This window comes from Gambusia affinis, linkage group LG17, assembly GCF_019740435.1.
Source record: "Gambusia affinis linkage group LG17, SWU_Gaff_1.0, whole genome shotgun sequence".
NCBI lineage: Eukaryota > Metazoa > Chordata > Actinopteri > Cyprinodontiformes > Poeciliidae > Gambusia > Gambusia affinis.
In genome coordinates, this window is record NC_057884.1 from 6056615 (window position 1) to 6068606 (window position 11992).

The 11992-nt window shown below is 40.2% G+C and overlaps 1 protein-coding gene and 1 long non-coding RNA gene across 2 annotated transcripts; one reads left to right on the forward strand and one right to left on the reverse strand.

The window, feature by feature from the left end:
- Positions 1 to 1771: 1771 nt before the first annotated feature.
- Positions 1772 to 7051, reverse strand: LOC122847250 (neuropeptide FF receptor 2-like). Its single transcript, XM_044144803.1, has 4 exons — positions 6911 to 7051; positions 3966 to 4301; positions 3545 to 3644; positions 1772 to 3458 (listed from the first exon to the last, which is right to left on the reverse strand). Exons 2-4 carry the CDS (start codon positions 4291 to 4293, stop codon positions 2588 to 2590), a joined length of 1299 nt encoding a protein of 432 aa, XP_044000738.1. The 5' UTR covers positions 4294 to 4301; positions 6911 to 7051; the 3' UTR covers positions 1772 to 2587.
- Positions 7052 to 8647: 1596 nt separating this feature from the next.
- Positions 8648 to 10766, forward strand: LOC122847256. The gene is made up of 3 exons (XR_006373359.1): positions 8648 to 9730; positions 9825 to 9986; positions 10079 to 10766. It is a non-coding gene; the product is annotated as an uncharacterized LOC122847256 (long non-coding RNA).
- The last annotated feature ends 1226 nt before the right edge of the window (positions 10767 to 11992 follow it).

Sequence of the window (11992 nt, forward strand, 5' to 3'; positions counted from 1 at the left end):
CATTTATATGTGAAGATACATTTGACTATTTTAAGTGTAGGAAGATGGCACTGAGGGAAAATGGGAAAACACTGAAATAAATGTGGCGGGTGCAGTAAAAACATAACAAAAAACTTTGGTTCAATGTAGGTTTCCAAGCACTCTCCTCTCATAAGCTTGTCCAACCGTGTCACACATAAGGTTACATTACATCAGTTTCTCACCATCACGTCCTACGGATGACCAGGAATAAATCTTTCCAGTGGCAGAGTTATTGGCACTTAAACCTTGTTGTGTCCTTTGAGGAGCAGGTACACATTTTCCCACTCAACCTGCAGCTGGATTTCATATCCATCAACCCAATGCCAACTGCACTGCCTCAGGGCACGGGAGCAGGTACTTTGATTAGACCAGGCTGACAAATTCCCATCGTAGTGTGTTGCACTTCAGCTTTGTTAAGCCTCCTGCTCTGCTGTTTAATCCCATATTTCTTTTTCTGCTTTGCCCAAAGACATGGGTGTTTATTCTTCCACAAGTATGAGAAAACGTTCGAGGGGACAAGATGTTCAGCGCACTTCTGAGAAACAACCTGATTTAGTGAGGAAAAAAAAGCATCTCCCGAAAATCACAGGAATTTGAAAAACAAATAGACATAAATCTAAATCATATTAGTTTTTCATTGGAAGTCATTTGAGCTCTACATTTTTATGACTTAACACAACATAGTAATCTCTTGTATTTCAGTCCATTGGTTATCCACGGCTAGTACTTTTTTCTTATCGTGATTCATATAAACTGTTCATCTGCATCCATCCATCCATTTTCTAATCACCCTTGGTCCCTAATGGGGTCGGGAGGGTTGCTGGTGCCAATCCCCAATTAACGTTCCGGGCCAGAGGCGGGGTTCACCCTGGACAGGTCGCCAGTCTGTCGCAGGTTCATCTGCATAATTTGCAGATTTGTATTCTACAAATATTCCTAAATAGAATAAAAATCTGCAAATTATGCCATCATATCAGTAGCATGTTAGTCTTATTTGTGTTCTGGCACTTTGGATAATCTATTTTGTCCTTTATGTAATATCCACCCTTGCTCTTAACTCAAGTATTTTTGACAAATAATGCAGATGTAAATATTCAAAATTACACCCAAATTCCACATTTAATTTGATTGGATTTTGCTTCTCCAGGACTTTAACTTGCACTTTGCCTCCACTGATTGAGCCTTTGACCGTTAAAGACAATTTAACAGATTTTTCTTAAATGAAGGTGCAAAATGTCTCCCTCTCGAAGGGAGATTTGGTTGGCGTAGGCGACCAAATAATAAGAACAGAGGAGAATGTGAAGGGTGTCAACAGCATCTGTTTCATCAGAAAGGATGCTACTCTGTTGTTAGCAGAGGAGTCATTGTTCCGGCAGACGCCACGAACAAAACATCTGCCTCTGAACTCAGAACATCGGGAATTTGAAAAGCAGAGGTAGAGGTGCTCCTGACGGCGTCACTATGGCAACCAACAAAAATGCGTTTAGATGAGTATTGGGGAAACAAAAACCTGGAATTGTTCAAGGCATTTCCCCCCCCCCCCCCCACGTGATAAAATTGTTGTGGCGCTCCAGCAGCTCTTTATACATTTGTTTGTTGGAAGCCTCCTAAATTCTGATGGGTTACACTGAAGCTCAAAAATACCTGGCTCTTATTTTGCAGACTAAAAACATTGCTGTTTATCTTTTTTTTTTTTTTTTTACATATTTATGAGATTGGTTTATTTAGTACTGGAGAACACAATGATTTGGGAGACTGTTATTAAATCGAATCCTCCTGAGTCCGACTATTTACCAAACTGGTTGAGGTTCTGATGCCCAACTGGACCAGTTGGCTTTTATGACATTTTAGAGCTCAAAGCCTCCACGACCACAAACAATCAAATAACCACATTTCCAAACAGAAGAAAAAGAATACATTGTACACAAATCATTTTAATATCTAGCTTTCGAAGCAGGTACAATATGTGGTGCCGTTTGTAAAGTTACAGAGTAAAAAATTTAAAGTAATGACTTGGTTTATTTAGCCTGTCGTAGAGAACGAAATGTGGGTTTTCATTTTTCAAAGTCACATTTTCACCATATTGTTCCTACATTTATAAATATCAGATATAAACTTAATGTTCAACTCACAAGTTAAATATTCGACTTAGCTTGATACCGATAACAATACTTTTTTTATTTAGTAAATTTATTTTTAGCAAAAAGAAATTTAGTTAGGAAGCTAAATACTTATTTTCGAACTTTGACATTTATAAATGTAGGATAATCATGGAGAAAATGTGACCTTGAAACATGAACACCCACTATTTTTCACTTTTTTACAGTGCAACTTTGCAAATGGCACCCACAGTACTAAGTGTTCCCCTGGTATTAAAAGATTGGCACATTATTTCTAGGATTGTTTTTGTGTCCGATGTGAACAATGTGTCACAATAACAGTCGAAGCATACTTTATTTAACATGATGTCGGGTTACATTCATTAAGGGGCTTAAGTTAGGTTTATGGATTTTTAGGTTGTAGATCTTTTCGAAACATGCTCAGGCCATGCACCACCTCAGTCTTTCTAAATCTGTGAAACTTTTTCCAAATCCTCCATGATCAGATCCTGCTCTCTGACGTCGTTTCCCTCCTGACACGTTCCGTTCCCCACGAACAGCGACCCGGTTCTGGACGCCGGTCTGCTTGGCACCGTCGGGTGGACTGGGAGCACGGCGTTCCCTCTGATCCGGTGGGAGAGGGTCCTTTGGCGCAGGACGTCGGCGGAACACAGCTGGAACTTAAAAGCTGCCTGGAAGCCTTTGCGGAAGTTCTCGTTGAAGAAGCCGTAGATGATGGGGTTGATGCTGCTGTTGAAGAAGGCCAGCCAGTGAGCGAAAGGGTATACGTAGATGTTAATGACGCGGTGCTGGTGCTCCGTCAAGCTGGCGTAGTCGCTCAACATCATGAGGGTCCAGAGAGGCAGCCAGGATACGATGAAAAGCAAAGCCACGACCAGGAGCATCATTATCACCCGCTTCTTCTTCCGTGTGATCGTCTGACGCCCGTCCACGCTCAGTTTGTTGTTGCCACTCCCCTCCAGTGGGGCGCTCCCACTGCCCCTAGCTGAAGGTAGGGTGGTCTTAAAAAGGGTGAAGCCAATGCGCGCGTACATGATGACAATCAGACTTAGCGGGGCGAGGTAGATGTTGGCGAAGAGAACCGTGGTGTAGACCTTCCTCATCTCCTGACTAGGCCAGTTCTCCCGGCACCAGTAGAACGGACGAGTGTCGCTGTTGGGACCGAGGACTATCCGTACCGTCTGCTCCTTCGTGACCTGGAGCATGACCCCTGACGGGCACATGATGAACACAGCCAGGACCCAAATGATGACAATGATTAGCTTTGAGGTGGCGATGGTCAGCTTCTGCTTGAAAGGGTAGACAATGCAGCGGAACCTGATGAAAGAGGACATTTAAAAAATAAAAAGCCTCAGACAATTTCGACAACCAAACATATGTTGAGGTGAAATACAAACCCGCACCTGTCAACAGCGATGGCAACGAGGGTGAATACAGATGCCGACACAGATATCCCTTGAACCATCCCACTCAGTTTACACACAATACTACCGAAAGGCCATCCTGCAGAAACAGAAACATCCATCTCTAACAGGTTTGCGTATCTAGACACTGAGGTTTTTTGCTAAACCTTTAAAGACAAGCTAAGCACATAAACAGTCCATTTCAAGCTTTCCCACAAATTTTCAATTTGATTTAGGTCTGCACTTTGACTAGGCCATTCTAAACATTCAAGAGTTTTTCAGCCTCTATCATGTTTTTCTCTACAATAATTCTGTTTGCTTTCCCATCTGCCCTGTGAAAAGGGTAAGAAGACTTTTGAAAAGAACTATAAATCGCTTTGGAGTAGATTCCCGCTAGCAAAGCTGAATATTATTTGAGTACCTGTTATAATGTTGTCCAGAAGTGTGGTTGGCATGCAGAAGATGCCCACCAGGAGGTCACTGATGGCCAGGTTGAGGATAAACAGATTGGTGACAGTGCGCATGTTCCTGCTGCGCAGCACGATGAAGCACACCACCCCGTTACCGACCATGCACACCGCAAAGATGAGCAGGTAGGAAACGGTGAAGACCGCAGCCACGCCGGGTTTGTGGAGGTAGAAATCCACGTAGGTGATGTTCTGCTGAGGCCGAGGCTTGTTCTGCAACACCGCAGCACTGGAAAGGATCAGGTCCTCCCAGGTGGTGTTATAGGCTGGGTTCTGTGTCATTGCAGTACCTGGGGTGTGAAAAGAGACACAGAAACTCGGGGAGGCAGCTCTGTGCTACCCATGGGATGGATGATCTGTTTTGTCTTTGGTCTAGCGCTCTGAATGAAAACGTCCCCGGGAAAGACAGGGCACCGTGACATTCACAGTGAGAGAACAATCCCGTGGACTAACAGGTGGAATCAATTGTTGAGCGTGAAACAATGAAGCCTCCTGAAAATTCAATAACGGCTTCGTTGTGTCCTTTGACTGATTTGTACGTGTTCATTAAGTTATTTTTATTCTACTTCAGACATTAGTAAACCTAAAACTACAGGTATTACCGAAGACAATCAGCCCTCACCTTTTCGTCTCGCCTCCCACTCCTGCATCCTACAGAGGCTGGCCCTTACAAAATGTCTTCTCTGCTCCTAATCTCGCAGCCTGTTTTGTCTCTCTGCTGGAATTACTGCCATTTATTGCAACGCAATTCCTTTATGCAACATTGTGCATTGTTTTTGAGTTGTTGCGTGCAAAAATAACTACATTTCAGCCACGTGCCCCCAATTTATAATAGAATCAGTTATTATTTCTTGCCTGAATCTTATCTTTTGAAGAAGAAACTGCAATGATGTCCCCTTCCCCATGTTCTTAAGAGGTGATGGCTAAAATATCATCTTATTCATCTGTGTCCAGACTTTTCATTAATTTATTTTTGCAGCTCTGCCTCTGAGGTGGCATCACTTCCTGAGTAAACTGTGCTGTTTTGTATTAACAGAAAAAATGGCAGGATTGTTTGGCTCTGAATGATTTATCACTGAATATATTAGCCACAGAGTTTTAACTAGTGATCATTTTTTAAATGTTAAAGAGGATGGTTAAAATGTAACCTACCTGACAACAGCACATTGGCTAAAAAAAACCCCTCAGATATCATTATGAAGAGAAAGAAGAGATAAGAAAAAGTTACTGACATCCACCTGTCGTTTCTAAGACTCTAGTAATCCTGTGAGCCACTTGAAAAGCCATTTCCACAAGTGGAAAAAACATGAAACAGCACTGCTGCAAAACTCACTTGGCCACGGTCAGTCTTCATAATATAACAAGTAGAAAAAGATAGAGCAAAAATGGCATCTGTCGGACGTTTCCAATGGAAAACCGCCTTCTGGACAAAAAATCCCCAAAGGCCTGACTCACATTTGCCAAAATGTTCCACTTTTTTTGAAGGCATGACATCCAACGTAAAACAATGACATGGTGTGGTAGAACAGGTTGTCATTTAACGTTTCAGGAACCTGGACGACGGAGCCACAAGTGCTGCTCTCAATCATCAAACCCTAAAGGAGAATGTCTACACATACGTTTGTGGCCGTAAGTCCAAGAGCACTCAAGCGAGACAGCAATACCATCCATGGCAACAAGTTGACCTCTGCATTGCTCGACAGACATGAGGTGTTGGTTTTGGAGTGGGCGTGCTAGAAGCCGTGCTTTCGTTGCACAAAATGGAATTACAGAAAGAAATTTTGATTCATGCTGAAATTTCTTTAGCATGAGGCTACTGCTATTGCCGTTTTCAGCAATAGCAAAATACTATTGCTGAAAACGGCAATTTCGGAAAAAGAAAGGTTTTTCAATAAAAAGCTTTTTGTGCTGGGATGAGAAGTATTTTTGACTGTATTACAGTTACTGTAATACGAAAAACTGCAATGAGAATACTTTTTTTTCACATCAGCTCTTATGATCAACAATTAGGTCTTACTACTGTGGGGGGAAAAAGACGAAGAAGATTACAGGAAGTAGATAGAGGATGACGGTGTGGCGAGTTTTTTAATGACGGACAGTTTTTCAGTGAACAAACTCACAACCTTAGATTTTAACTGCGTTTGTTATTTAACTGATACATTGCAATTGCAAAATTGTGGAGGGGTTTTCAACGTTAGTGGAATTTTGACAAAGTTTTCCAATACATGTGTATCGGAAACACAGCTAGATTCTGCACTTGAATACCATCAAGACGTTGACCAGACAGTTAATGGTCAAAAACTCTCCAATGAGTCTGAATTGTCCCAATTATGCAAAGAGGAGCAGGCAAAAATAAAAAATCCTCCCCACAGCAAAGCAAAAGGTTTATTACCAGTTGCTGTAAATACTTGATGATAGTTGTTGACGCCAGGTCTGCGACTAGCAGCTTTTAGGCGAAGGGAGCAATTTGTTCTGAATGGTTTGGATTGCTTTCAATGAGATCATTTGAAAATTGCATCATGTGTTTCCTCAGGTTATGTTCATGTGATGATAAAATGTGTTTGATCAGCTGAGACATTTCCGTCCGATCAAAGGTACAAACAGAAGACATCTGTGAGGGAGGGCGGGGGGCAATCAAATCAGATCTTACTGTATGATTCACATTCTGCACAAATAAAGGTTGTCAGTCATACATTACTTGTTTGATTTGTTGGTTTTGTAGCAACAACATTACTAGCAATGAATGACATTTCTGAAATACCCTTTAAAAAAACACACAAAAAACGTAATTAAATAAATTCAAAGAGGGTAAAAAAAATATTTTTGACATTTCTGAAACAAACTACATACACCAGCACGCAAAGTTTCAAAAAGCAGGAAATAAATTCAATAGTCTTACCTTAAGGGAAGCAGTATTTTATTTTATTTTATTTTTCTCTCTCTTTTTCCTTCTGTCCTCACAGATGGTTTAAATCCATTTCACAGGAATCCCCCTCGTTCATCCCTTGGTGAGATCCTGTGCATCTGCTCAGCGCTGCTGCCAGACAGACACTGCTGTAGCACTTATAAATGACAGAGAGGAGACGGGATGCATTCGTGGTGGTGGTGGTGGTGGTGGGCAGGAGGGGAAGAGACGTGTTGGGTGATGTAGAGAGTTAGATCTTCAGAGCTCTTCATGTGAACTCAAACACTCCTGCCAACAGCGGACGGAGGGCTGGCCTTCCTAACCGCCTCGGACATCTGCATCTCTGGCGTCGAGTTAGCAGGCAAACAGGTGATGGGGAAATCTGACGGTGTTTGCTTTTGGATCCGGGTGCAAAAAAAAAAAAAAAAAAAAAGACATCTAGCGCCAGTGCAGACGTTTGATGCCATCGTACACGGCGTCCAACTGTGTCCAACTGTGCTCTGAGAACGCAGCTAGGATCAGAAAGAGGAAGCTTTGACAAAACACAAGCTTCTGCAGGACGCTTCCTCGCTCCCCTTTCTCAAGAGACGAGGCTTATTAAACAGATTGTACTTGAAAACTGTTGAAAATAGGTAAAGCATGAGGGGACGTATGAGGAGCTGTAGAGGTGAGGAGGACTATCAGTAGGAGGTGACACCTGATCAGCCTGCTTCAAGCTCGGGAGAGCATTTGTGGTAGGGTGACCAGACGTCCTCTTTTTCCCGGACATGTCCTACTTTTCAGACCTAAAAAAATGTCCGGGGGGAATTTCAAAATCGTCCGGGATTTTGGTCAACTGCCTCAAAACTGCCGACATAGCAAGAAATTGCTATATATATTTACAGTGATTTAAAGTTTTTACAAGCTATTTAATCCACAAGAGAGATGCAGCCTTAAGAAATGACCAGCGCACCTTCGGTATTTGATCATTTCAACCTTAAGCAGTGGCGTGACACATCTGGAAAGTTTGCAACTTTTAGCAGTTTTTTCAGGTCTACTTAAAAAAAGAAGAAAATAACTAAAAAAATGTTTTATTTTCACTCTTTGTTCCATATTAAATTATGTAAAAGTTGTATTCTTCCACAAATTCATCTTTCAGCCACCCATCCATCCATTCTCCTTCTTGCAGTCTGTCATTCTTGTGTTTAAAACACAATCATTGTCAAAATGTATGCCTTAAATTTAGATTGAAGTTTTACTCATACATTAAAAATGGATGCACTGTTCAAAGTCATGCCCTCAATTGGTTATCATAACGTTTTTCTATAAGTTACTTCCAATTAACATAATGAGTTATGTCATTTCAACTTAATTTCCTGAGTTATTGGCATTTCAACTCGAGGATGTGAGTCAGTTCAGTGAAACATAAATTTAAATGCGTGAACATAACTTGACAATCTGAGTTTTAAAAAGGTAACCGGATCTTATAAAAACTGATCACCACTGGCAATATTAATGCAAAATACAAATAGTGCCGGGAATTCGCTCTTTATCTGATAAGGGACTAAATATGATGTAAGATTTAGTCAGACTTTATAAAGTTCTCCATCCCAGTTAGAATTGCATATTAAATGAAGAAGAGAAACACCACCTGACCACATTAAGGACGTCGAAAGCAAAGTCGCGGATGAATACCATTTTTCCAAGACCTCCGTCCCAAAGGCGTTCAAATTCGGCGGGACATTTTTTCGAAATGCGAAGCGCTGGAGTCATAGAAGTAAGATAAGCTGCATTTCTCGTTTTTTGATAATATCATCCATTTTTAAAATATGTTAAGAGCTAAAAGTTCGTGTCTCTGTTACATGTTTAAACACAGGACATAAAACAACAGCTTGCTAACTGTCGAGGGCAGGAGTTAGTTAATGCAGATGAGCCTAGCTAAACGCAGTATGCTACTCGGTTGCGCTTATAGAACTTTTCTTAAGAGAAACAAGCAGCTACCACGATTTTTGTATTGTACACTTCCTCAGAAACACATATGTGGTGCTTGGTCAAAGTTTTGCATGGACGTGCTGACTGCAGATGAGTTAGCAGCTCCGCAGAAAGGCTGTGCGTCAGTAATTAGTCGTGTTTCTTGTCAGTAATTAGCCGTGTCCTTTGTTTCATGTGTTCGTGCGCACATGCGTCCCGTTTCTGGTTGCCGGTGACAAATGCAATTTCACTGTTAAAGAAATTACATATATATACTTACATATATATGGGTATATAGTTACTCATACATTTACGCTCTTGGTTTAAAAATGGCTGGTCAGCCTTTATCTGTTATTCATAGCCAATATGATACAAACTGGTTTAATAAGAGGCACTGTCACAGATCTTTGAATTTCAAAGATTTGCCTTGTCCCACACTGCTGTTACTGATTATCTTAAATGTTAAAATACTTTTTTTGTTTTGTTTTTCATAGATTTATTTTATTAAGTTCATTGTTATATTGAGTAACAAGTTGCTAAGTTAATTGATTAGATAAAGTAAATATTTTATTTCTTTTACTGTCAAAGTGCAGCACCCATTTAGTTGGTGATGATTCCTTTAAATTATTTTAAAACCTTGTGTTATCATTAACCCAATATTTTGTCTCGTCTCTCCTGGAGACAAACATGGAGGTGAAGCGCAAGATAATGTAGGCTGAAATGCAGAAGAAAGACCCAAATCATCAGCTGCTTGAGGATTTGATAGTTGCTACATTTGCTTAGTGTAAGAAAGACATGGTAGGAGACCAACCACACATCACAGAGCTCATCTCCCGATGACCTGCTCTGTTCCATGAGAGACAGGTAATCGCACAACTGAAGTAGTTCCACCAAGAGATTTAGTGATTTAATACTGAGTTAAATGTGTCCTGACAAGTTTTATATTCTATCACTTCAGATTAGGGCAGAATTTACAATAATGGTCACCGCAGACCTTCTGGAATCTTTTGTTGACAAACTTGATGGCCTGGTTCTGAGACTGCTGGAGGTCTACAAAGCAGCAACCAAATCTGGAAAGAAGTAGCCACTCAAAGACATTTTGGACTACCTTGCAAAAGATGTGAGCAGAACTGAAGATGGCTTGAAAACAAGGCATAATTTGTTATTTTTGTTAAAAGATATTCATCTTACTGCATGTCTCATCTCTTACAGGACACAAATGAAAGGAGAAGGGCTGCTGCTCTGCTAGGTTTGCCACGCTACATATCTGGGGAAGATCCATCAACTGTCATCAGGATGTGTGATGTAAGACTAAGACATGTTATTACAAAGACTGTTTACATAATTACCTATTCCTCTTTCTTGATATCATTTCTTAAAAATCTTTTTGTAGCATTTGTGTTTGCAAAAACTTATTTTTAGTCCTTGTTAAGAGACATTACTTCCTGTTTACTACAGCTATGCATAACGTCAAAATTTGATGTAATTACTTTGTGTATCCTGATTGATTTTGTTCAAAGCCATTTGATGGAAACATGCCTTGTTTGCATTTTCTAAATGTTAATGGTTATGCACTAAAACATTTAGCATTGTGCTGAATTTGTGAAAAAACCTCTCAGAGTTTTTGTGAGTTTGTTAAAACACTGATCATTTTGCACATAATTTAATACATATATGTGTGTGTGTGTGTCCCCTTCCCCAAGTCTTTTTAATTGTTATTTTTATACATATCTGTCTTGTGTTAGGCCTCATTTTGCAAATAAGGTGTGCTGTCTTTCTTGGGTCAGCTCTTCCACTATTGGTCAGCAGACAAGAAGGAGCAGAATCCATGTGCAGATCTGTCCTGCAACCTTTAGATGTGCCTCTGCTGCACCACACCTGACTAGAATAATTAGGTCATTAGCAAGACACTGGAGAACTGATCTACACAAGGAGGAGGTAATTAAGCCATTTCATTCCAGTGTTTTGTACCTGTGGCACATCTAAAAACTGCAGGACAGCGGCCCTTGAGGACTGGACATTGACACCTGTGCTTTACGGGTACATCTTTCTTATTATTTCCAGGAAGCGTGTAGTGAAAACATGCCCAGAAGTATGTAACTTTACTATATTAAAAGGTTTGCTACATGCTAGCAATAAACAATTTGAAATGGCAAAATGTTAGCCCTGTGATGAAGGCAATGAGAATTTTATTTTTCACTGTCATTTTTGTCATTTTTCACATGACAAAAAGTGCAGACATATGGAGACAGACATTTTAAGGGTCACACAGGACTTCCCAACAGTTTGGAAAATGTCAGCAATCATCAGCTCCAGCTGTCAGTCCTGAAAATCCAGCCTAATGATGCAAGCTGATGAAACTTGTTTCTAAGGTTGTGTAAAAGGTTGAGGTTATGATTGTGTGTCATGCAATGTTGTTTTTTTTCTTTTTTCAGGAAAAAACAACAACCTTTCTAGCATATATTGTCACTGGTAGCCTTAAAGAGTATAATCAATAGCAATCACTTTGATAGCCATTACATAACATATAACATCTGGCTTTGAGGAAATAAAGATTTAATTTGATTAAAAGTAAGAATATCCTTTCACAGATATTTTTCCCATCTTAGTCTTTTCTTTTTTGTACTTACTGCAAAATGTGGATTTATGCAGATGCATCTCAGTGAATCAATATTATTGCACGAACACATTGAAAAACTTCACAAACTGATGGTTTCAAGCACATATTTCAGCTAATTAAGATTGTTTTGTTTTTTTATGACAGCGAATGAAAATATTGAATTTCTTAAAAGATTATAATGTTACATCACACCAATAAAATTTTTTTAAAAAATATGAAAGCTTACGGTAATTAAAAGTATGTTTAAATCTTGTTCATAGGTTGTTATTTTCCAAAAGTAATTTGACAAATGAATCTGATTCATCTAACCCGGCGGTTTTCAAAGTGAGAGGCGCGCCTCCCCTGGGGGGCGCCAGAGCACTTTAGGGGAGGCGCGGTGCGAGGGAAAAAATAAACCGGAAAAGCTATCTGCTTGCTATCTACTGATGTGAGAGAAACGTCTTTTACGCACACGATCAACTCTGTGGATTTAGGAAAAAGTTGGTACTGTGGGGTGCGCGTGTGGA